Source organism: Geotrypetes seraphini, chromosome 1 (genome assembly GCF_902459505.1).
Source record: "Geotrypetes seraphini chromosome 1, aGeoSer1.1, whole genome shotgun sequence".
NCBI lineage: Eukaryota > Metazoa > Chordata > Amphibia > Gymnophiona > Dermophiidae > Geotrypetes > Geotrypetes seraphini.
Window position 1 is genome coordinate 5958409 of NC_047084.1, and position 25875 is coordinate 5984283.

General features: G+C 46.1%; 1 protein-coding gene across 8 annotated transcripts in view; it reads left to right on the plus strand.

Annotated features, from left to right (window-relative positions):
- KIAA0825 (KIAA0825 ortholog) overlaps positions 1-25875 on the plus strand; it is a 500428-nt gene that overhangs the window by 218607 nt on the left and 255946 nt on the right. For all 8 annotated transcript variants that reach the window (XM_033917989.1, XM_033917815.1, XM_033918166.1 and 5 more), the window contains one exon: positions 4042-4200. In XM_033917989.1, coding sequence (XP_033773880.1) covers positions 4042-4200 — 159 coding nt within the window. The remainder of the gene's footprint in view (positions 1-4041; positions 4201-25875) is intronic.

Sequence of the window (25875 nt, forward strand, 5' to 3'; positions counted from 1 at the left end):
GGACTCTCTGCCAAGATCTCTGCCCTAGACACTGGAAGCCCAGGCCAGTACGGACTGGTGGCTCTGCCCTCAAACACTAACCACAGACATATCCCTATGTATTGCTTCCTAGGTGATTGTGATGACAGATGCCAGTCTCTTCAGCTGGGGAGCTCACTGCAGCCATCATCCAATTCAGGGTCACTGGTCAACCACCCAGAGAAAGTGATCGATCAACAGTCTGGCTGGAACTTTGAGCCGTTCGGCTGGCTTTACAGAAGCTGCAGAAGACTGAGTCTTCTGTTTCTGTTTGGCATGATTGTTTCGCTGTTTTGATTGTTCAATGGTTAACTTGTTTGTTAAAATTTCAGAGCAGAACAGACTTATTCTTTTGGGGAGTTTCCCCGTACCCCTGCTTTACATCTGTTCTAGAAGAGGCACTTGCCTGCTTTAGAACTAATTCTAGGGGGCAGCAGAGCCTTCTGTGAAGTAGGAGAGATTCAGAAAAAATCTGGAGTGGATTCCTTCTGTAAGGCTCGCAAGCACTAGGATATAACCCGTTCGTCCAGAATGACACACCTATCTACTAGAAAAGAGATTAACATGGATCTCCTTTGGTTTTTTCCCTTCTATTGTGAGAAATTTTATTACTGAACACATAACATGTGCTCTGAATCTAGCAGTTTCTTACTTGATTCGCATGAAAACTCTCCTGACATCCTGTCTCTTGGAATGTTAGACTCGCACTGAGCCACAACTGTGTTTGAATAACCTTGAGATGTCACAATGTGCACAGACTTGTTTCAACATGCTTGCTACTTTTTCATGCTCAGGTAGGTAAATTATTGAACACCCCTTGTGTACAGGGAGGTATTTTTGAGGGCAAAGTTGGAGCAGGATAAAGATTTTACACACATGTTCAAATTTTCAAATGTAACTTATATACTCAAATATAAACTGAGACTTTTGGACCCAAAAAAGGGCCCAAAAATTCAAGCCTCCTTTCATTGATGGTGCTTTTTCCTCCCCTCCCTACCCGATGAACAACACTGCTATTTTCCACCCCTACCGATGTCTGGCACTGCTATCCTCCATCCCCCTCCAATGTCCAGCATTGCTATCTCCCTCTCCCCCCGATGACCGACACTCCTATCTTCCACTACCCACTCCCTGTTGCCCCAGTCTGACATCACACTTGCAGTTCTGATGTTCTGGAAACCGACGCTGGCACTCTATGCTAGGCTGGTGTAGGGTCTTGAGCGCCTACGCATGCTCAAGACCTGTGGGCTTCTGCCCTCTCTGGGATTCTCGAAGGGAGTCCAGCAAGCCTTGAGCATGCACAGACAGTCAAGGCCCTTCACCAGCCCAGCAACAGAGCGCTGACATTGGCTTCCAGAGCAGCGGGACTATAAGTGCGATTTCGGTCTGGGGCAGGAGGGAGCAGGTAGTGGAGGATAGGAGTACCTAAGTCACTGTTCTTCAATTCTCCAGAGCTGTTGGTGGCCTCCTCTGTACTTTTCTTTTGTCAGCGTCCATCCTCCCCCTTCTGAAGCAACTTCATGTTTCCGCTTGGGCAAGCCCTAATGACAAAATTACGAGAACATCGATAAAAATAAACAATCACGAATACCCAATATCCAAAACCATAAAAATACTCGGTATCACTCTAGATACACACCTAACCATGACTGACCACACAAACTCACTAGTGAAAAAATGTTTCTTCATGCTAAGGAAACTAAGGACCATTAAAAAATACTTCGACCCAACATCCTTCAGGTTGCTGGTGCAGGCGCTGATCCTATCCATTCTTGACTACTGTAACATCATCTACCTGGGTATCCCACAAAAAACAGTAAAAAAAACCCGAGATTAGTATAAAACACCGCCGTTCGCCTAATCTTTGGACTAAGAAAAAATGACCACCCTTACTATAAAAAACTGCACTGGCTACCAATAGAAGCGTGAATACTATTCAAATTTGCTTGCACCTGTTTCAAACAAGTCTGGGGACTAGCACCTTCATACCTGCAAACTCACTTCAGCCTATACAACCCCACACGAACAACCAGAAACAAAACATCTTTGCATATCCAAAGATCACAGGCTGTAGATACAAATCATTCCTGGATAGAACCTTTAAGTTCCAAGCGAACAGACAGCAAGTCTACATAAATGAACATAAATGAACCCAATCTGACTTACAGTGCATTCTGAAAATCAATTAAAACCGCCCTATTCGCCAAATTCATTGACTAAAACTGTCCTCTCCCTCACTAGGATTTCCCCCTCTGTAAACGCCTTTTTCTTTCTCTCAAGAAGCTCCTTTCGTGTATTCATGTTTTCTTTACCCATAAAACTCCAATTAGTATGTAAGTTTTTTATTTAGACTTATGCATGGTATTTAGACTTATTGTATTGTATTAAGACTTATTGTTATTCGCTGAATGTCCAGCCTTCTTTCAATGTGAACCGCCTAGAAGTCGCCTGACTATGGCGGTATAGAAAAATAAAGTTATTATTATTATTACCACAGCAAAGGAACAATGCAGAGAAGGCCATGGTCAGCACAAGAGAATTGCTCCCACGCCGGCAACTTGGATGTAGTTTTTGTGGTGAGGGGGGCTTCAGAATCGGGTGAGGAGAACATTTGATGGAAATGGGTGAAGGGATGAGTAGGGAGGGAGGAAGAAGGGAGAGATGCTGAATGGGAAGGGCAGAGAGAAGAGGAACAGGGTCCATGGATGGAAGGAAGGAGAAGAGATGGTGCACGTGGATGGATGGAAGTGGAAGAGGTGAGAAGAGATGTGCACTTAGATAGAGGGAAGGGGAAGAGTTGGAAAGATAGATTTGAGATGGAGGCAGAAAAATGGAAGAAAACTGAATATGAAAATCAGTGCCAAAGAAGGATGTAGTGCAAAAAGTGGAGAGGAAAAAAACAGCAAATGCATAAGGTAGCCTTGGAAACAGAGTTAAGAGCACAGATGGAACAAGATGATCAGAAAATGAAATCGCCAGATAACAAAGGTAGGAAAAATGATTTTATTTTCAATTTAGTAATTGAAATAAGTCAATTTTGAAAATTTACATCTGTTTTTATATTTGGACTGTTCAGGTAGAAATGCATGTTTTTCTAGTTCTCTTGTGGTTTGTGTGCAGAGTCTGGCATATTAGGGTTTTGTTTGTGTACAATAGTAATTTAAGTTTGTAGGTTTGTATTTGAAAAGGTGGTTTTATTTCTGTTTTCTGCATGTGTGACTGAGGCCAGGTGTTCTGGTTGGGATAGAAATCCAGAAACTTTGGTTGGTATCGTGGCCCCAGGTAGGAAAATATTTGTCGGCTCTCCTTCAGCTTTTTTGGACTAGAAACAGCCCCAACTGAAAAATTAGTGATTACTTATGGCATGATCCCTGACAAACGACACTCACATACCCAAATTTCTAATCTTGGTTTATATTCGAGTCAACCTTTTTTCCTCCTTTTTTGGGGGGAAAAAAGATTACCTCAGTTTATATTTGGATCAGTTTATATTTGAGTATATACAATATACGCACACTGTATATTAACTCTGAGATAATATCTGCAAAAATAGCAGGTACTAATGTATTAGAACATATTTTCCACACTAATGTAATCCTGCCTTCAAAATCCTGCAAAGTCTGCTGAGTATATGCAGGTTATAAAATTACCTCTATGTGTATTTATTTGGCACTGTATGTGCATATTGTTGTGCCAATAAAGTTTATTCATTTGATTTCTTTTTAGCCCATCTTTCCTAGCAGGCTCCTAATCTATGTAATGTACCTGGGGCAGTGAAGAATAATGTGACTTGCCCAGGGTCACAAGGAGCACCATGGGGTTTGAACCCACAACCTCAGGGTGCTGAGGCTGTAGCTCTAACCACTAAACCATAGTGTTATTTTGGTAACCCATTTGAAATTGTGCAGAAACTCAAAAACAAGTGTCAGGAATATAAGCCTGTAATTCAAATATAACCAGGGAATTGCTCTGTCAGAGAGAGAAAGTACTCATAAACTGGTGTGTTTTTTTTTTCCCCTGCAGGAACATTTGAAAGAACTGATATCTTGCCATTTTTCATCAGAGAAGAAAGTAACACCCAATAGATCTTTAAGATTGACCTTAAAGAACCTGGAAGAGCAACCTTCTATGTTTAACCCCTTCCAGGTGTACAGTGTGCACAGTACCAGTTTACTAAACCAGGTGTGTGTAATTATTGAGAATATGCATTGTACCTTCTACATTTTTTTTACATGAAAACTATTCAATATGAAGATTACTGTGTTTATGAACTGGAACATAAGAATTGCCACTGCTGGGTCAGACCAATGGTCCATCGTGCCCAGCAGTCCGCTCACGCGGTGGCCCTTAAGTCAAAGACCAGTGCTATATTAGAGTCTAGCCTTACCTAAATATATTCTGTTCCAGTAGGAACTTATCCAACCTTGTCTTGAATCCCAGAAGGGTGTTTTCCCTTATAACAGCTTCTGGAAGAGCATTCCAGGGTTCTACCACTCTCTGGGTGAAGAAAAACTTCCTTACGTTTGTATGGAATCTTTTCCATTCTAACTTCAGCTAGTGCCCTCTTATTCTCTTCACCTTGGAGAGGGTGAACAGTCTCTCTTTCTCTACTAAGAGAATTACCTTCAATATCTTGAATGTTTCGATCATGTCCCTTCTCAGTCTTCTCTTCTCAAGAGAGAAGAGACCCAGTTTCTCTAGCCTCTCGTTGTACGACAACTTCCCCAGTCCCTTAACCATTATTGCTGCTCTTCTCTGGACCCTTTCCAGTAGTACTATGTCCTTTTTCATGTACGGCGACCACTCTCTGTTTCCCATCCGTAAACCAGTTTTTAATCCACGTGAATATATCACCCTCGATTCTATGGCTCGCAATTTTTCAAAGTAGGCATTCATGTGGAACCTTGTCGAACACCTTTTTGAAAATCTAGATGTACGATGTCGACCGGGTTACCCTTGTCTATCTGCCTGTTTACTCCCTTGAAGAAGTGCAGCAAGTTCGTCAAGCAAGATCTTCCTTTGCTGAAGCCATGCTGGTTGGTCCTCATCAGATTGTGTCTGTCAAGGTGATCAATGATGCGGTCCTTTATCAGCGCCTCTACCATCTTTCCCAGTACCGAGGTCAGACTCACCAGTCTGTAGTTTCCCAGATCTCCCCTCAAAACTTTCTTGAAGATCGGCATAACATTCGCCACTCTTCCGACAGATTGATCGACAGATTGGCTATTAGTTGGAGTAGTTCAACTATAATCCCTTTCAGTTCCTTGATTATCCTCGGGTGGATGCCATCCGGTCCCAGGAATTTATAATTTTTAAGCCTGCATACCTCTTCTAGACCGACCATTGTCCCTGTCAGCTTCCCGTCTTCATTTCCTGTGTATAGCCTGTCAGCTTCAGGTATATTGGATATATCCTCTTTGGTAAATACAGACGCAAAAAATGTGTTCAGTTTGTCGGTGATGGCTTTGTCCTCCTTTAGTACTCCCTTTATTCTGTGGTCATCTAACGGCCCCACTGCTTCCCTTGCGGGTCGTTTCCCCTTAATATATCGAAAGAATGACTTAAAGTTTTTGGCCTCCTTGGCTATTTTTTCTTCGTAGTCTCTTTTGGCCCCTCTTACCACTTTATGGCACTTGTGTTGATGTTGTTTGTGCTTTTTCCAGTTTTCTTATGTTTTTGTCCTCTTCCATTCCTTAAACAAAGTCTTCTTGTCTCTGATCGCTTCCTTCACCGCCACAGTGAGCTACACCTGTTCCTTGTTCTTCTTCCTCTTGGATCCCTTGTTGATAGGCGATATATATAAATTTTGCACCTCTATGACTGTGTCCTTAAAAAGGGACCATGCTTGCTCTAGCGTATGTACAGTGCTTATCCTCTTCTTAATCTTCTTCCTCACCATGGCTCTCATCCCTTCGTAGTTCCCTTTTCGGAAGTTCAGTGCCCTGGCCGTCTTTCTGGATCGATTTTATGTTCCTGTGTCTAGGTTGACGTGAATCATGTTGTGATCACTGTTCCCCAGCGTCCCTTCTACTTCTATACCTTGTGCCGGTCCTCGTAGTCCATTTAGAATTAAGTCCAGAATTGCATTTCCTCTCATATTTTCCATGACAAGTTGTTCCAGGAAGCAATCGCCTACAGCATCCGGGAATTTGGTCTCTCTACCGCAGCTTGAGTTGCCTAGGTTCCAATCTATCCCCTGATAATTGAAGTCGCCCATGATAAACTGCATTGCCTTCCTTTCATTCGCGTTTAATCTCGTCCGTCATTTCTTCATCAGTCTCCTAACTAACTAAAGCAAGTTTTATTGCTGAGCTGCTAGGACCGCTGCTGCAAGGGAAATCATAGCTGCCCCAGGATGCTGCCTGTTTCATCCTCTCTCACAGGTACCAGATGCTGCTGCCCAGACAAATGCCATACAAAACCCCAACAGTAATTGTTGAAAGGAGTAGAGGGATTCTATCTCCTTCCTATAAAACCAACAAGAGGTGAAAACACAACAATATAAACATACCGTGGTCCGGACAAACAGCTTTCCCCAAGGACAAAAAGAGCACCACACCAGTCACATGCCTCTACCTCAACGCCCGCTCGGTATGCAACAAAGTGTCTTTTCTGAGAGATCTAATAATCAGAAAACAAACAGAACTAGTGTGCATCATAGAATCATGGATCCCTAATGCCAGTTCCCCCATCTTAACCGAACTATGCCCTCCAGACTACAAGCTGATCCACTGCCCTAGACCACAGAAGAAAGGAGATGGCCTCCTGATCCTATACAGGCTACCACTCTCACTCAGACTTATCGACAATAGAGTGACCAAAATCTAGAATGCATGCTTTGCAGTAGCCCTAACCACAAAGGTTGAAAAGATCTAGGGGTATTACTAATTTACCGACTGCCAGGTAACTGGGCCACGGTGGAAGAAAAAATCCGCAATCTCATCTCACACGTGTTAATCTTGTTCCAAAATATAATAATTCTTAGAGACATCAATCTGCATCTGGAAGACCAAATAGACCCCAAGGCAAGCTCATTCTGCAATCTTGCTACTACAGCTGAACGAAACAACCCACACAGGTGGACACTGCCTGGACTTTGTCATGTTCAACTCAGAGATGCCATCACACACAATGGCAGAGCTAGGTAGATGGGAACCTTCTATCTGGTCAGACCTCTACTTGCTCACCTTCCAATTGAACTTGCCTGTGGCTTACAATACAAAGCCATACACTAAACCCTTACAAGTTTTTGCGGCAGGATTTCACCTGAACTCTTCTGGGAACGGATCTCAGCCAGGTTGACCCTCATCGAAACAAACAGAGAACTCCATAGTGACATGGCAGGACCTAGCTTCATCCACCCTTGTTGACATTGCACCAATGAAAACAGTAAAACCAAACAAGAAAGCTAATCCATGGTTCTCCGACTTTCTATAGACACTGAGAACAGGAATGAGAAAGCTAGAAAGGGTTTGGAGGAAATCGCAAACCCATGACAACTACATCCGATGGAGAAGTGAATCTGTACAAAAAAGCCATAGCAGATGCTAAAAGGCTGTACTATGAAAAACTGAATAACTGCTCAGAAAACTCCACTAAAGGCCTCTTAAACTTTTTACATCCCTCATATCCACAAAAGAACTAACAGCTGACCCCAGTATGCAACAACCAGACACCAACAGTCTGGCTACCTACTTCCAGCACAAGATAAAAACAGTCAGGGACTCTTTTAAACAAAGCTTGGATCAAAATTATGACCTAGATCACCAAGCAGTAGGCATCTACTCAGGCATCCCAGCTGACAGAGGCTGGGACGAATTCTAACCAATCACTCTAAGCACAGTCTCAGATCTACTGAACAGACTATCAAAGAAATGATGCTGCCTAGATGTCTGTCCATCGCATCTGCTAGCCCATGCACCAACCACATTCGCCCAGTGGCTCACTGACCTCACCAACCTCAGCTTAGCACAGGGCAAATACCTAAAATCCTTATCTGCCATCGCCCTGACACCAATCCCAAAAGTGACAGGAACAGATTGCACTAAACCTGAACATTTTAGGCCAGTAGCAGGAATCCCATGGCCTGTGAAACTGATTGAGTTCTGTGTCAACACCAAATTAGCAGAATTTCTACAGAGACCTGCATGTGCATGGAATGTTGACATACAGAGCACTTTCCACATGGGCGATGTCCGTGATATGCTACTGGCATAGTTTTAATCTGTGGGAGTGTGGAAGGTACTAGTTTATCCCACAGATTTCTATTCCTAATGAATGCGACAATTGGCTTGATGGTCTTGAAGCATTTATGTACAGACAGAATGTGCCAGTGTTTAAATATAATGTTACAAATTTCTCTAGAATGATGGGAAAACTACATAGTACATACCAGGTCTGGAGATTTCTTGATTTTATTCCCGGTGTCTAGTAGGTCTTCACGATGAGATAATTTAGACCTCTGATATCCCTGATGAATTGTCCTGGATGGGCATCCCCTTTGTGTGAAACGATTTGCTAGTTTAATTGATTGTTTTTCAAAATCTGAAGGTTCAGAACATAAACATTTCAATCTTAAAAATTGACTATAAGGAAGATTATTTTTTATTTGAGTTTGATGAAAGCTGGAAAAATGGAGATAAGTATTTTTGTCTGTAGGTTTCCTATAGATAGTTGTTTTAAAGCTGTAGCAGTCCTTGTAGATCTAAATGTCCAGAAAGGGAATGGTTTGGAGATCATATTCCATTTTGAATTTTAGATTTTGATCACAAGAGTTGAGCCAAATGAGAAAATCTTGTAATTTATTGATATTTCCTTTCCAGAGAATGAATATATCATCAATATATCTCTTATAGAGACACACTTCTTCTTTAAATGGATGATATGTTAGAAAATTGTTGTCAAAATGAGCTACATAAAGATTGGCGATGTCTAAAATAGAGAACGGGAACGGGGATGACGGGAATCCCGCGGGTTCCCCCTTTGGGTCACGGGGATCCTGTGGGGACGCCCCCTAGGGTCGTGGGGATCCCGTGGGGACGCCCCCTAGGGTCGCGGGAATCCCGTGGGGATGCCTTTGAGGGTCGCGGGGTTCCTGCAGGGTTGGATCGCAGTGCACGACTCGAGCTGCGAGGGTAGTCTCCTTCTCCTTCTCCTTACCTGCCCTGCCGCAGCACACAGCCGACCGGAAGTCTTCCCGATGTCAGCGCTGAAGTTGGAGGGAGGGCTTAAGCAAAGCCCTCCCTTCCTCCGACGTCAGCGCTGACATCGGGAAGACTTCCGGTCGGCTGTGTGCGGCAGGGCAGGTAGGGAGAAGGCAATGGCGTACGAAAGAAGGGGGGCGGTCCGCCCTGGGGAATGTGCACAGCTGGTCAGGTCCCCCGATCGACCGATAACAGGCCCGGCCGACAAACCTCCCTGCCCTGTAGCAGCGAATCTAAATTACCTTCTTACAGCAGCTTCAATACTCCAGCTGCTGTAAGAAGGTAATTTAGATTTGCGGCTACAGGGCAGGGAGGTTTGTCCGACCGGGCCTGTTCTGTTGTCTGTCGGGTGGGGAAGCGCCACAAAGGTAAGGGGCAGGGAGGGAGAAAGGGAGGAAAGGTGGAGTGGAGAAGAAAAGACGCTTAAGGGAAATGGGTAAAACTGAGGGGGGAGAAGGCCGCTGAAAGCACTGGGGAAGACAAAGGGGTGGAGAAGGACGCTGAAAGGACATGGGGAAGATGGGAGGGGGGATAAGGATGCTGAAAGCACATGGGGAAGGCAGAGGGGGGAGAAAGATGCTGAAAGCACATGGGGAAGACAGAGGGGGGAGAAGGACGCTGAAAGCACATGGGGAAGGCAGAGGTGGGAGAAGGATGCTGCCTGACAGGACATGGGGAAGATGGGGGGGGGGAAAGACGCTGAAAGGAAATGGGGAAGAGAGAGTGGGGAGAAGACGCTGGCAGGGAAGAAGACAGAGATGCCAGACTATGGGGGGAGCGGAGGGAAGAAGATGGGTGCCAGACCAATTTGGGAGGGGGGAGAAAGGGAGAGGCACAGTAACAGAGCAAATGGAAGACACAGAGAGAAGAGAGACAGTGGATGGAAGGAATTGAATGAGAACATGAAGAAAGCAGAAACCAGGCAACAAAGGTAGGAAAAATTTTTTTTTTTTTTTTTTTGCTTCAGGATAAAGTAGTATATTAGTTGTGTTGATAAAAATTTATAAACATTAGAGGCTCTGGTAGAAACCCTGGTAGAAACGTTTACAAAGTATGTATTCTTCCCAATTAATATTTCCAAATTAATAGTCTTTTTGCTTATTTTTAAATGGGTTTCTACCAGAGCCTTTAATTCAGTAGCATAATTAAATGAAATAACTATTTCTGTAGTTTATAGGGACGGGCGGGGATGGAGGGGATTCCTCGTGGGGACGGGCGGGGATGGAGGGGATTCCTCACGGGGATGGGTGGGGACGGAGGGATTCCTCGCGGGGATGGGTGGGACTTTGGCGGGGACGGGTAGGATTTCTGTCCCCGCACAACTCTCTAGTCTAAAACTGTCCTTCAAAACAAAAATAGTTTTCCGTTAATGCAAGAGTGGCCTAAGTGATAATGAATCTGTTGGGGATACGTAATTCTGTTGTCCTTTGTTGAAGTGTTTGCTCTATAATTTGAATAGTGGACATTTGGGGGATATTGGTGTATAAAGATTCAATGTCAAGAGTAACCAAGATGAATTCTGCAGGGTCACCATCAAAATCCTCTAATATAGATATCATGTGTGCAGAGTCCCGAACGTATGAATCTATTTTGGGGATGAAGGGTCAGAGAAAGTAGTCAACAAAGTCTGAAAGGGGTTCCAGTATAGATTCATTGCCCGATATGATAGGTCTACCGGGTGGATTCTCCAAAGATTTGTGTATCTTAGGTAGAACGTATATGGTTGGTATTACAGGATTGTCATTCACCAGGAAAGTCTTTTCTTTAGATGTCAAAATACCTGCTTGATAAGTACTCTCTATTAGTTCTTTAATCTCCATATGTAATCTTGTATTGGGTCATTTTCTAGGGGAATGTAAAATTCTAAGTCATTAACTTGTCGGAGTATTTCTTTAATATAATCTTCACGATTAAGAATGACGATCCCCCCCTCCTTTATCGGCAGGTTTAATGATGATTTGATGATTATTCCTTAATTCGGTAATAGCATGAAATTCTGTATTGTCAAGATTATGATTATATCCTCTACTTTGTTTTTTCTTTTCAAGATCTTCTATGTCCTGCAAAACACATTCATAGAATGTGCTAATGAGGGGATCACATTGAGTATTGGGAACCCATTTGGATTTATTTTTCATAATGGAGATGTCCATATTACTCAATATAATGTCATCTTTCGCAAAAAAATGTTTGATTTGTAGTTTTCGCTTCAATTTGAAAAGATCAATCCTAGTTTGAAAGGGATCATATTTGCATGTAGGAACGAATGACAGTCCTTTTTGTAACACCAATATTTGTGGGTTAGTAAGTACAATAGATGGTAAATTATAAATAGGTATTTCTTCTATTGCCATCTGTTCTGATTGTAAAAGGTCTGGCCTCTGTTCCCTCTGTTGGACATGGTGCCTCTCATCCTTCCTCTGTGGTGCCACTGGCCATGCTGTGTGATGTCTATATAATGTGCCACTTGGTTGTATGTCCGAGTCGTGCCCTGATTCCTGTCCTTTGTCCATAGTAAATGTAAAAAATTCCAATTAGATGATTGTGTTCTAGATGGACTGGAAACATTGACGGGAGGGCTTGTAGGAGGTGAGTATAATCTCCATCTGAGCAGCTTCTAATACGTTTTCGTCCTCATTCATTTGTACTAGATGCATTCTTAGTTTTTTTAAGTCCTGTGGTATCCTTGTGATGATTTCTAGATGAAGATCTTGTAGATTTCTTCCGTTGACAGGGAGTTCTGGATTTAGACCAGGATAAATGTTACCTTTTTGATAATCATTGTGGTCCCTTTTAAGTTTATTCATTTTCCCTGTTTTGATGTCTTTTTTTATATTCTGTCATCTTAAAAGTAATCATTTCGGACAAGATTTCCTCTGAAATAGGAAGAACAGTAGCAGAGAAGAGATGCTAAGTGACAGGAAGAAAACATTAATTTTGTCATTGCTCTTGTTCTTTTTTTATACTGTACTTTTTGAAATAAACCTGTTTCTATGAAAAATGACGTTTTTGCTTTTTCGCGACCCACATAAACTTAAACCTTGTTTATTTGGCCCATGTCAGCCTTTGAGTTTGACATGCATGCTCTAGAACCATCCTCTCCCCCAGTTTGTATGCCTATTTACAATGGTCCCTTAGTCCAAACATGATACATCACTTACTCCATGACTTACGGGTCATATGCTTCCTTCCCTGTTAAGCCTCATGTTGTAATGCATCATCCTCACTGCTCCAGGACATCCATCTGCTGTCCTGTAGCACTATAGAAATGATAACTACTACTATTTATCAATGATAAATTCTACTTTTTTATTCTACTACTAATTTATCAATGATAACTGCTACTACTATTTATCATTTCTGTAGTGCTGAAAGGCATACCGGTATGTAGTGCTGAAAGGCATATGCAGTGTAATAGTCCCTATTCAGAAGAGCTTACAATCTAACGACAGTCAAGACATAAAGGGGTTGGAGAGTTTCTAGCAGAGAGAATGATAGAATGGACAAAGGCATCTTACAGTGAGTGGGAGTTAGGAGTTGAAAATAGCCTCAAAAAAGTGGGCTTTTAGCTTAGATTTGAATACTGCTAGAGACAAAGCCTGATGTAATGATTCCAGCAGTCTGTAACAGGCATATGGTACAGTAAGATAGAAGGGAAGGAGTCTGGAATTTGGCAGTGAAGGAGAAGAATATAACTAGAAGAGTATTACTGGATGAACAGAGTTTGCAGGGGGGAGCATAGGGAGAGATAGGTGAGAGATATTGAGAGGCTGCAGAGTGAAAGCGGTAACGTGAGTATGGTGACTCACAGAATATGACTCATGCAGCAGAATTTTGAATGGAGAGGAGAGTTCAGATTTTGGTGATATTATAGAGGAAGAAGTAACAGGCTTTAGTGGTTTGTTGGATCTGAGCAGAGAAGGAGAAAGAGGGGTCGAAGATGACACCAAGGTTGTGAGCTGACAAGACAGGGAGGAAAAGAATATTGTCCATAGAAATAGAGAATGAGGAGAGGGGGATTTAGGTGGAAAGATAAGGAGCTCAGCCATATTCAGTTTTAGATGATGGTAAGACATCCAGGCAGCAATGTCGAACAGGCAGGCTGAGACTTAGGCTTGGATTCCTGTAGAGATATCTGGTGTGGAGATGTAGATCTGAGAGTCGTCAGCATATAGGTGATACTGAAAACAAAGGGAGGAGATCAGTACACAAAGGAAGTGGGTAAAGAAGGAAAAAAGAAGAGGTCCCAAAACAGCCATGAGGTGCACCGATTGATAGTGGGATTGCAAAGGAGGAGGATCCACCATTTCATACACTGAAAATGTGATGGGAGTGATAAGAAGAAAAACAGGAGAGAACAGAACCCTGGAATCCCAGTTAGAATAGCATATCAAGGAGTAAGTGGTGATCAACAATATTGAAAGCAGCAAATAGATCAGGATGTAAAATGAGAGGAGCGAAGGTATTTAGAGCAGAGGAGAGGAGAGAATGGTGCTATAGGAGAAGACAGCTTCATTGACATAGTAGTTGAAGGGAGGAATGAGAAAGTGGAGAGGGTACAAGGGTCAATAGCCTGAAGGTTCTTAAACATATTGGTAGTGATTGACCAGGTCTGGGGGAAGGATGATGAATTGTAAACATTAACAGATGATGGAGAGAGGAAGAGAGATGATAGAGAGAGAGGAAGAGTTGAGGCATATAAATTGGTGATAGAGCAGCTGCTTGGAGACAGAGCAGACATTCCACAGGGTTTATAAAAAAAGCAGAGAGGAGGGGGAGGAGAGGAACAGAAATAAGATTGGTTACTCTGTGGTGTGACCTGCATTAGTAGGGTGAGAGTTGATTGGGAGGACCAGAATTGGGATTGATGTCCCTGGCAGAGAGCACGAGAAGGAGTAAGCAAATATGGATGAGTGGGGGGAGAGGCTTGGAAGGGGCCACTCTGCATTCAAGATGCAAACAGGAAGAGTGGGGATGGCTGAATGAGAGGGAGAAAGTGTTGAAGCTTTAGGACTGAGAAGAGGGTGAAAGACAAAAGGAAGGGTGTGGTGGTGAATTCAAAAAGTGAGTTATGTGGGGGGTTCAGTAGTTTGGGGTGAAGAGAGAGGTGGTGCGCAGGAGTCATGGGGAGGGTGAAGGGAAAGGCATGGGCACCAGGCACCTCCTTAGTGGACAATGAGATTTATCCTGGATATGGGAGAGTTTCCTAGGCTTAGATTGGTGAGATTAGTCAGACTTGTTGGGCTTGTGAGACAATGGTACTATGGCCAAAATTGCCTGGAACCTAGTGTCATAGGATGAGGATGAGAAATGGCTTAGAAAAGTAGACTTACCAGGCAGAGTTCACATGTGAGAGGCATGGTTATGTGAGCACTGAAGGTAAGAAGGTAGGCTTAAGAATAGGTAAAAGTAAATCTGCTTGCACTATCCCCACAAGAAGGCAAGGAAGGAAGTTAGCTATAAGCACCTTTTTAAATGGATGAATTGGGGCTTCCAGGAGGGGTCACTTGGAGTTAATGAATTGCAGGAACAATTTTATGTTGAAGCAAACTTCTGGGAGACAGGAAAGATCTTGGACAGTCAAAGCAGAGAAGGATGGGTACATTGATTTAATGAAGTAACTAAGAACCCCCACAAGAAGGCAGCAATAGTAGTTGTAGTAGTTTCTTCAATTCAAAATCTGGAGTGAGGACACAGATCAAACATCTAACAAAAACACACAAAACAACATTTAAACAACTACAAAGAGAAAAGGATGGAGAATACCATCTGAGCTACCCATAAGACAGCCCACCAGATCACAGTTCAAAGCTGAAGTCCCACACTAAGACCTTGGCCTTTCTGAACTCCTGAAGACATTCCTGCTTCATTACCATTTGTTAAAGTATGAAGGGTCTTCAATGTTACTATATCTCAAACCAGTGTACTTCACCTCAATGCAGTACATGCAGTTTAGCTGGATATTGCAGGGTAAAGGAGAGTCCCTTCTCCAATAAGCTAGGGCACCCAGTTGAAGATTCTGTCCATTTGACCATGATCCATGCTGAGAAGTCTTGGACAACTAAAATATTCTTATTTTCATAAGCCAGCATTTTACTGCCCTGTATAGCATTTAAAATGATTGCCTTATGGCCAAAGTTCAGGAACCTCACATTCCGTAAAGGGCTATATCACTCTCTCTCATACTCGACTGGTGTGATGTCTCCACTGGGAAGTGGCCCAGTTGTTCATCTAAGTGCAGTTCATTTGGTGGCCATGCTTCTAAGGAAACCATAAGCTTAATGCCTTCCAAACCATCTAGGAGATTAACAAAACATAAATTGTTTTCCCAGGTCATCTAGCTTTTTCTCATGCTTCATAATCAACAACTAGAACTCTGTCATGGCACAAAATACCACAGCACAGTCTTCCAAGTTTGAAACACTTTATTTTTTTATTTTTTTTTGCCTCCTGCAGCCATTGTACCAGGACTCTGATCAAAGCAGATATTTACTCTAATTTTTTTTCAGGAATGTTTCAAACCTTACTTTCAGAATCTGCAACAGAACTTCCATGACTGCTGCTACAAGGCCCTTAGTTGCTGTTCCCATTTCAATGTTGACATCCACTGTCTTGGCCTCCTTAGGCCTCACCTTATCTTCATTTTTTTGTGTGAATCTGGTCAGCATTCTAACATTAACAAAAAAAAAAAATATATATATATATATATATATATATCTAATATAATAAAATGGTAGGCCGCGCATGCGCACTAAAAAAAAACGTGTTCCCTGAGCTGTCACGAAAATATGACTGCGCATTCGCGGCCCCGGCGGCGGCTTTCAAATTTAAAAAAAAAAAAATTTACACAGCTGCGAGACAGGAGCTGCGGCGGCGGCGGCGACTTTGAACGACGAAGAAGCTGCAGCTCGGGAAGTCGGGGCCTCCCCCGCCACGTACAACCCGCTCCCTCTTCTTCAGCTCAGGCACCACAGAAGCTGTGAAAACGCGCAACCCGGTCCCCGCGTCTGCCTACCCTTCCCCCCAACACAGCGCATTTGCCCCCCCCTCTCAGAGAGTCCTTTGCCGCTCACCACCCTTCCCTTGCCGCTGACCCGACTACCTACCCGGCGATTTAAGCAGCAGTCTTCACATGCTGCTTCAGGCACTTCTACTGCCCTGATTTGCTCTGCCGCATCTCTGATGATGTCATCAGGGACGTGCCAGAGTAAATCAGGGCAGTAGAAGAACCCGAAGCAGCGTGTGAAGACTGCTGCACAGGCTTCTTGAATGGGAGCAGGAAGAAGTGATGATGGACAGGGGGGGAAAAAGGAAGGGAGGCCTATTGTTGGACAGGGGGAGCAGGAAGAGGTGCTGATGGACAGGGGGGGGAATGAAGGGAGGCCTACTGCTGGACAGAGGGAGCAGGAAGAGGTGCTGATGGACAGGGGGGAGGTAAAACAAAGGGAGAAGGACTGCTGCTGGATAAGGGGAGCTTGAATGGGTGGTGGTGGACGGGGAGGGGGAAATAAAGGGAGGCCTAATGCTGGACAGGGGGAGCAGGAAGAGGTGCTGATGGACAGGGGGAAAAAATGAAGGGAGGCCTACTGCTGGACAGGGGGAGCAGGAAGAGATGCTGATGGACAGGGGGGGGTGGAAATGAAGGGAGACCTACTGCTGGACAGAGGGAGCAGGAAGAGGTGATGATGGACAGGGGGGAGGTAAAACAAAGGGAGAAGGGCTGCTGCTGGATAAGGGGAGCAATGAAGGGGTGGTGGTGGACACAGGGGAGGTAAAAAGAAGGGAGAATGGACAGGAAAAAGTGGCTAAGGAGACAGAGAGAGAAAGAAATAAAGACAGACACATACATATATTCTAGCATCCAAGGGAGGAAAATGCTGCACAGGGAAGTAGGGAGGGGGGAAAATGCTGATGCACAAGGAAATGGAGGAGGAGGGAATGCTGATATGGCTACTGTACAGGAAAGTAGACAAGGGGAGATAAATGCTGCATAGGGGGCAGAAAGAGAGACAAATAGAAAGAAAGACAAATAATAGTAGGGAGGGAGACAGAAAGAAAAGAAGAAAGACACAAGGGCAGGGAGTGAGACAGAAAGAAAGAAAGACAGACATACATATATTCTAGCACCCGTTAATGTAACGGGCTTAAAGACTAGTATATATATATATATATATATATATGTATATATATATATATATATATATATATACACACAATATTCTCCCTAGCATCTTTTAGACGAGTGCACCGCCTGGCTAATTTAAGTGAGCGCCCAGCTGAATGAGGCTTGAAATTCAGACAGTCTGGAATGGCACTGTTAAATAGTGAAACCACAACTACCCTTCAAAATCTAGTCGACAGGACAATACTGGCTATAGCGGTCTTATTACAGGAGGAGCTCACAAATCACTCCAGTTCGCTCGGTCCTTTGTATTTTTGTGCTTTTCCGATAACTCCTCCTTTCTGCTTCTCTCCCCCAATCAAATCGGGAAACAATGTCAGGCATGCACGGTGGAAAGCCACTCAATGTGAAAAGAAGTTGGATGCTACAGCAGGAGTCTGTCATTTTTGCGCAGGAGTTAAGAGCTCAGAGGAGCGTCTGTTGCTCAGTATAGAGTGATTTTGGGGTATGTTTTTTGTGCTCGGGGAGAGTTTCAAAAGAAGAATGTGAGCGAGTTTGGTGGTTGAGGAAGAGGGAGGTAGACAATGTACACGAGCAGCTATGATTCTTATTACAGGGGAAAGGGTATATGAGTTCATAATTTTTGTAATTTTTAAAAAATCTTTTCTGTTTTGGTGCCTTTTCTGCCTGGCCAAGTGTGCTTGTGGGTTGGCCCCTTTTTCTTTTCCCGTCTAGATTGCAGCAAAGTGGTGCTGATGATGTCGCTGAAGATTGGGTTTGGAGGCGCACTTTGGTGGGCGGGCGCTAGTAGGGGTTCTGTTTACTTCCCCTTTCTTCATCCTCCTTTTCCATTGGTGTTTGCTTGGCGGGGCATTCCCTCTGTAGTTCCCCTATCTGAGCACTGTATAAGGCTGTGCCCATTGCAAGGATCCCATTGGGATGGGGGTTGCCATAGAGACGCTGGATCTGGACATGCCGGGGGGGGAGAGGAGGGGAGAGACAGAAAAGGACCTTGAGGAGCGGCTAGAAAGCAGACTTGAACCAAAAGGGAGGGAGAAGACAGGGCAGATGCTGGACTAGAGGGGTATAGAGGGAGAGAAAGAGACTGCAGAGAGGGGAAACACCCTGAACCGAGGAGAGAGAGTATCTGTTCTCCTTTCTAATTTATTGTAAACCGTGCCGAGCTCTACTGTTATAGAAAAGATGTGGCATATAAGCCTAAGGTTTAGTTTAGTTTAGAGATGCCAGGCCCTGGGGAGGTGGAGGACAAAGAGAGTGAGAGAGACGGAAAGACCTGGAACAAAGGTGGGAGAACTCGAAAAGAAAGCAGAGGGAAAATATAGAGAAAACTTGAAACAAAGGGGAGGCAGAAGAGAGGGGGGCAGTTGTTTATAGAGGGAAAAGAGAGAAAGAGACTGCAGAGAGGTGGAAAGATTCTGGACCAGGGAGGGATGGAGGAAGGAAGGAGAGAGAGAGGCAGAGAAAGAACTGGAAGAAAAGAGAAAACATGCTGGACATGGGGGGAGGGGGGTAAGCAGAAGAAAGACAAAGACAGACAGAGATTTGCTTAAGCCCTCCCTCCGACGTCAGCGCTAACATCGGGGAAGACTTCCGGTCGGCTATGTGTGCGCGGCCGGGACGAGCAGGAGCAGAAGACGAGCCTCGCGGCTTGAGTTGTATTTGGCTGAGAAAGTTGTTAAGATGAGGGCTAGGAGGCAAACGCGGAACACAAAAGGGGGGAGGGAGTGTATTTTTGGACACAGAAGGCATGGACTTGGGAGAGAGGAAGGGAGGGAAAGAGATGGTTGTGTACATAGGAATGGAAGAAAGGAAAATTTTTGGTCATAGGAAGGGAGTGAGGTACAGACAGTGGCATACCAAGGTGGGGGTGGGGGGAGGGCGGTCCTCCCCAGGTTTACGCCCCAAAGGGGTGCACAGCTGGCCACCCTCCAGTGTTCTCCCTAGGCCGGCAAACTGCGGCTCTTTAGCCACGTGAGTGCCACCGGCGCCGAGTTCTCCCTGTTTTTCCCTATGGGGCCGACCAACTTTCGCCGCCCGCGTCAAATCTGACGTCGGAGAGGACATTCTGGGCCAGCCAATCGCTGCCTGGCTGGCCCAGAATGTCCTCTCTGACGTTAGAATTGACGTCGGGAGAGAAGGAAGTGACGTCATCGCCGCGGATGGGAGCTTGAGCTGAGAGCTCCGTTCGGGCCCGGCGTTCTAACTATCTAAAAGTGTGCAAACGGCGCGATTTTTCTCTCCCCGGGTGGTGGTGAGGTGTGTGAAAGGTCGGGGAACCCCATGGCAACGCGCAAAAAATTACCCAGCGATAAACCCGGCCAGCGCACGATGGAGCAGGCGCTGGGCCGGACTACACGTGGCGGTGTGGGCCCGGAGACCAGTAGTGGGGAGGCGGCGAGATTGAGTGGCGCTATCGCGGCAGTTGCCGACATGGTGGCAGAGCCCATGCAGGAAGATGCCTCGCCGGAACCGCTTACGAAAGCGGACATGCAGCGCTGGATTACGGAGGTAAAATCTGAAATATCGGCTGTGGCTGTACAGGTCCGGGAAGCGGTGCAGGAGCTGCGTATTGACCTGGTGGAGGTGGGCACGAGGGTGGAGGTGGTGGAGATGCGGCTGGATAGCTGTGAGGAAAATGTGACTGGTGTGCAAAGATCTCTGGAAACTGCTTCTGCTGATTACCAACTCCTCCTGGATAAGGTCGAGGGCCTGGAGAACCGCACCCGGCGTAATAACTTGAGGGTGCGGGGCCTACCAGATCTGCCAGAGTATAAAGATGTTCGTGCTACCACTATCAAGCTGATTCATTGGCTTCTACAGGATGACACTCTGGAGCCGGGTCTTGAGCGTGCACATAGAGCTCTTGGACCCCGGACAACAGATCAACCTAAAGATGTTGTGCTATGCCTTCAGAGCTTTGTGCTTAAGGAGCAGATCTTCCGCAGAGCCCGGGAGTTGGGCACGGTGACTTGGGAAGGTCATCAGTTGGAGTTCTATCAGGACCTGGCTGGAGGCACGCTCCAGAAACGTTGGGCATTCCGGGAAGTGACTAAAGCTCTGCAGCGCAGCAATTTGCGCTACCGCTGGACTTACCCTTTTGGGATGGTCATTTCCATCTATGGAGTCCACACTAAAGTTACCACTGTTCGGGAGGCCCGTGGTCTGCTGCAACAAGCGGGTATTGAGATCCCGGAGGATGCTGTCCCTGCAGTGGGAGCGGTGTCCAACCGAGTGGGGCATGCCGCCTCCTCCCGATGGCAGAGAGTGGAGAGTGGATCCAGGAGCGGGAGGGGAGGTCGAGGGGAGGACCCCCTCTTCGAGCTACCACTTCTTCCTCGAGTGGCCCCCCTGAGGGTTGACTGACTGTGTTTGTTTTGTTATAGTTTCTTTTGTACCCTTCATACTTGTGTGGGGTGTTTATGGACTCCCTCCTTGAGGATATATCCCTGGGTATTGAGTTTTGGACGGGAGTTTTGTGGGGGAAGCCCATGGACTGGTTCTGGGGTGTGGTGGGAGGGGGGGGGTCGGAAGGTTGTACCTGTGATATGTGGGGGTGCAGTGGAGTGTGGGGGAGGGGGGAGTGAGAATTGTTGTGTGAGGGGCTCGTGGGGTTGGTGGGTTGGCTTATGGGGATTGTTGTGGGTGCTGTTTTGATAGTTGGCATTTGGTTGTGGGGTTTGAGTAAGGGGCCATGGGGATGGTTCACTTCCTTGTATGTTGGTGGGAGATCTGAGGACTCTCACTTTGGGGGAGGGGGGTGGAGGGTTGGGATGGTGGGGGGGGAGAGGGGGATATGGGGACGAGTATGGAGGGGTTGGGTTTGCATTGTACTTGCTGTATTTGGATTATCGAGGGGTTTAGGTTGGTCTCTTATAATATCAGGGGTCTCAATTCCCCCAATAAGAGACGGGCTTTCTATAGAGAGCTGCTTCGCCTGAAGGCAGATGTCTGTTTTGTCCAGGAAACTCATCTACTTCAGTCCCATGAATCCCTGGTTAAGGATACTAGGTTTCCTCAGGCCTTTTGGGCTTCCCGGGTGGGTACTTCCAAGAGGGGAGGGGTGGGCATTCTTTTTCGTAAGGGGATTCGTTGTGAAGTGCATAGGGTGGTGCGGGATCCTCAGGGTAGATATATAATGTTGGAGGCTCTGATCGAGGGGGTCTTGTACTCCCTGGTTAATATCTATGCCCCTAACGAGGGTCAGGGGGCCTTCTTTCATGAGTTGGTGCCTCGGATTCTCCGGTTTAAGGGGGGTGCCCTGGTTTTGGGTGGGGATTTTAATCTTACAGTGACCCCTCATTTGGATAATTCGGGGAGGGCGGATCATTATGGGAGAAGGGATCATAAACTGTTGCGAGAGGCACTGACTACCCTTAATGTGGTGGATTGTTGGCGGTGGTTGCATCCATCGGTTAGGGACTGTACTTACTTTTCGGGGATACATTCCTCTTACTCTAGAATCGATTATGTTTTTGTGGAGCGGGGATTACTGCATCAGGTGGAGTCAGCGGGGATTGAATCACTTACGTGGTCGGATCATGCCCCTGTTTGGTTGCGGTTTTTGGGGGAGGGGGGTGGTTCGGGACAGAAATTCTGGCGTTTCAATGATAGTCTCATAGATGACCCGGAGGTGGGAGCACAGACAGAGGGAGGCTGCAGGAATATTTGGACGTGAATGAGGAGTGTGGAGCATCGTTGGAAGCGGTTTGGGAGGGGTTAAAGGCTACCCTTAGGGGCAGATTGATTGCTCTGGCTTCTGCCCGGCAGCGTAAAAGACGGGAAGCTGCGGCGGCTTTGTTGTTATTGATTGGTCAGTTGGAGAGCTTACACAAGCGTAGTCCTTGGGATATAGAGCTGCGTGGGCGATTGTTTCAAGCACGCCGTGATCTCCAAGCATTAGACTTGGAATGATTGCACCATAATTTGCAGCTTCTACAACAGAGATATTTTGAGTTTTCCAATAAAGCTAGTCGACTGGTTGCCCATCGTCTGAAAGTGCGGCAGACGCGCAATCAGATTCTCTCAATTCGGGCGGCTTCTGGTGAGTTGTTGCAGAAAGAGGATGCTATTCGTGCACGCTTCGTGGAGTTCTACTCCCATCTCTATACTCCAGAAGCTCCTGGGTCCTTGAAGGACCTGGACGCCTATCTAACTTCGACGGCGCTGCCCAAGATTGCACAAGATGATGTGGCGCGGTTGGACCGTCCTCTTATGCTGGTTGAGGCTCGTGGAGCGCTGCGCTCTATGAAACTCGGTAAATCGCCTGGGTTGGATGGCTTTACTGTTCGGTACTATAAACGCTTTCAGGATCTTTTACTGCCTCCTTTGTTGCGCTTTCTTAATTCTTTGCAAGAGAATAGTGCCCTTCCCTTCTTCATGCGATTGGCGGGTGTTACGGTGTTAGCTAAGGAGGGGAAGGACCCCCTTCAATGTGCCCCTTCCAGTGTAGGCCAATTTCGCTGTTGGGGGTAGACACTAAGATCTTCACGCGGGTTTTGGCGGACAGACTGATGAGCTGGATTCCCCGGTTGATCCATCCAGATCAGTCAGGTTTTGTAGCAGGAAGACAGGTGGGCGATAATACTCGTCGGGTTTATAACTTGTTTGAAAGGGCCAAGGGGGGGGTGCGGGAAACGGTGTTTCTATCTATCAACGCTGAGAAGGCATTTGATAGGGTCTCCTGGCCTTTTTTGTTTCGGGTCTTGGATTCTGTGGGTTTGGGTCCGGGCATGCGGGACTGGATTCGGGTCCTTCATACTTGCCCTCTCAGTTGTATTAAGGTGAATGGGGGTTATTTGGAGACTTTTTCTCTAGCACGGGGAACACGTCAGGGGTGCCCTCTTTCCCCGCTCCTCTTTGCCCTGACGGTGGAACCCCTGGCGCAGCAGGTGCGGATGAATCGGGATATTAAGGGGGTTACGGTACCGGGAGGGGATTATAAGTTGGCTCTGTTCGCGGATGATCTTTTGTTTACGGTGGAGGATCCTGAGAGTTCTTTACCTGCTATATTACAGGAGTTGGATGATTTTGGTAAGGTGTCGGGGTTTCGCGTTAACGTTGGAAAATCTGAGCTCCTTAATATTAACTTGTCTGTGGACCGAGTGACTTACCTCCGGGACCGGTTTTCGTTTCGGTGGGTTCAGCATTCTCTACGTTACCTTGGGGTTTATTTCGGACCGCCGGGAGTGGATCTCTATGATCTTAATTTCCCTCCGCTCTTTCGTCGCATTCGCCAGGATTTGTTTAGTTGGAAAGATCAGAATTTCTCTTGGTTGGGTAGGGTGGAAATTGTGAAGATGATGATCTTACCTCGTCTTTTGTTTTTATTTCAGGTGTTGCTGCTCTGGGTGAGCAGGAGCACGTTGGAGGGGGTTCAACGGCATATCTTTGATTTTATTTGGGCCGGCCGGAGACCTCGAGTGAGCAGGAAGGTCTTATGTATGGGGAGGAGTGATGGGGGGCTGGGGGTTCCCAATGTGGTAAAATATTACCAGGCTGCTCAGTTGCGTGCCCTTTTAGAATGGCAGACGCAGATACCAAAACCGTGGGTGGAGATAGAGCAAAGTTTAAGTGATGGGGTGCCTTTGTTGCATCGGCCATGGTTGCCTGGCAGGGTGCGGCTTGTGGGTGAGTTGTCTTCGGTTGGAACTTCTCTGAGGGTTTGGAATCATTGTTTTATTGGTTTATTGTTGTGGTTTATTGTTGGGTAGGCGCCATTCCTGGTATACCCCGTTGAGACATAATCCAGATTTTCTACCGGGAAGGGGAGGGGGAGTGTTTGCTGCTTGGGAGTCTCGCGGCTTGGTTTGTGTGGGACAATTGTGGGATCCGGTTTCGGGCCGTATTCGACCCTTTGCAGAGCTCCGGGGCAGGTTTGGCTTTGGGGTCCAAGATCTGTTTCCTTACCTACAAGTTGTTCATTATATCCGGACCTTGGGCCTCCTGGGGGATTTCAAGACTCCCTTTGAGCTGTTGTTGGGTCCGGTGCTCCGGAAGGGAGCTCTGTCTGCTGTATATCGGTGCCTTAATTGTCGGGGGGCCCCGCATCCCTACATGAGGGCTTGGGAGGGTGATTGGGGCTCTGCTATTTCCTGGGACACTTGGGGGGATATCTGGTCAGAGGTTTCCTCGGCGGGTATAGCTGCTTTGTTGATTGAGAATGGATATAAGGTCCTCTTTCGTTGGTACTACACTCCTCAGATTGTGGCTCGTTGGCAGGTGGGTGCGAGTGTTCTTTGCTGGCGGGGCTGTGAGGAGGTGGGCACCTACCTTCATATGTGGTGGCAGTGTGGGCGGGTGCGTGGGTTCTGGACTGGGGTTTTCTCTCGGGTGTCCCGAATCCTTGATATCCAGATTCCGGCTGATTGGCGGCATGCCTTGTTATTTTGGCACCAATTAGACCTAGCTTGGGGAGATTCTATGTTTTGCAAGTTGGCATTCATTGCTGCTAGGTTGGCTTTAGCCTCCTTATGGAATCAAGCGCTTCCTCCCACGTGGGCACTGGTGGAGCAGCGCTTGCTTACTTGGCAACTTCTTTACCACTTAACGGCCTTACGGCATGGCAAACAACATGGCTATGCTCATATTTGGCGTCAATTTCGGGCTTCTGTGGGGGTTTGTGGTAGGGGTGGACCGGGGCTTTGAGTTGAGTTTGGGGTTGGATTGGGAGGGCTGGGTTTAGGGGAATCCTATAACCATATTCCTCTTCCATTCTTTGCTTTGTATGGGATTGGATGATTCTCAACCTTATCAGGTGTTGTAGGTATTGTGTTTCGTCCCTGAGGGGAGGGAGGGGGGGTATTGGCTGCGTTTTGGTGGGTATTGTAGTTTGATATTGTTAGAATATAGGGATTACACATGTCTTTGTTGTTGGCTGCACTTCGGGTGTTTTCTGGAGTGTTGTGTATTGATCTTTGTTTTATTGTTGCTGCATCTACTATGTATATCTTATACTTGGTGTATATCTCAATAAAAGCTTTTATTCAAGAAAAAGAATTTTAAAAAAAGAATTGACGTCGGGCGGCGAGAATTGGTCAGCCCCGCGGGGAAGAGAAGCAGGGCGAACTCGGCGCCGGCCTGTTCCAGGTGGCAGCAGTAGCAGCCTATTCCCCAGCAGTGGTGGCAACATTTTCCCAATGATGGTAGCATGGGGGAGGGGAGGGCAGGGAGAAAGAAAGGGGGGGACAGGGAGCCAGAAAGAAAGAAAGGGGGCAGGATGAAACAAAGAAAAATGGGGCACGGAGAGAGAGAGAAAGACAGACAGAACGAAAGAGGGCATGGAGAGAGAAAGAAAGAAGGGGCTAGGGTGAAACAAAGAAAGAAATGGGGTACGGAGAGAGAGAGGAAAGACAGACATACAGAAAGAAAGGGGGTATGGAGAGAGAGAAAAAGAAAGAAGGGGGCAGGGTGAAACAAAGAAAAAGTTTGGGGAGGGAATGAGGTCTGGAGGAGAGGAAGCATACAGGAGGCTGAAAGAAGGGAAGAAATATTGGATGCACAGTCAGAAGAATA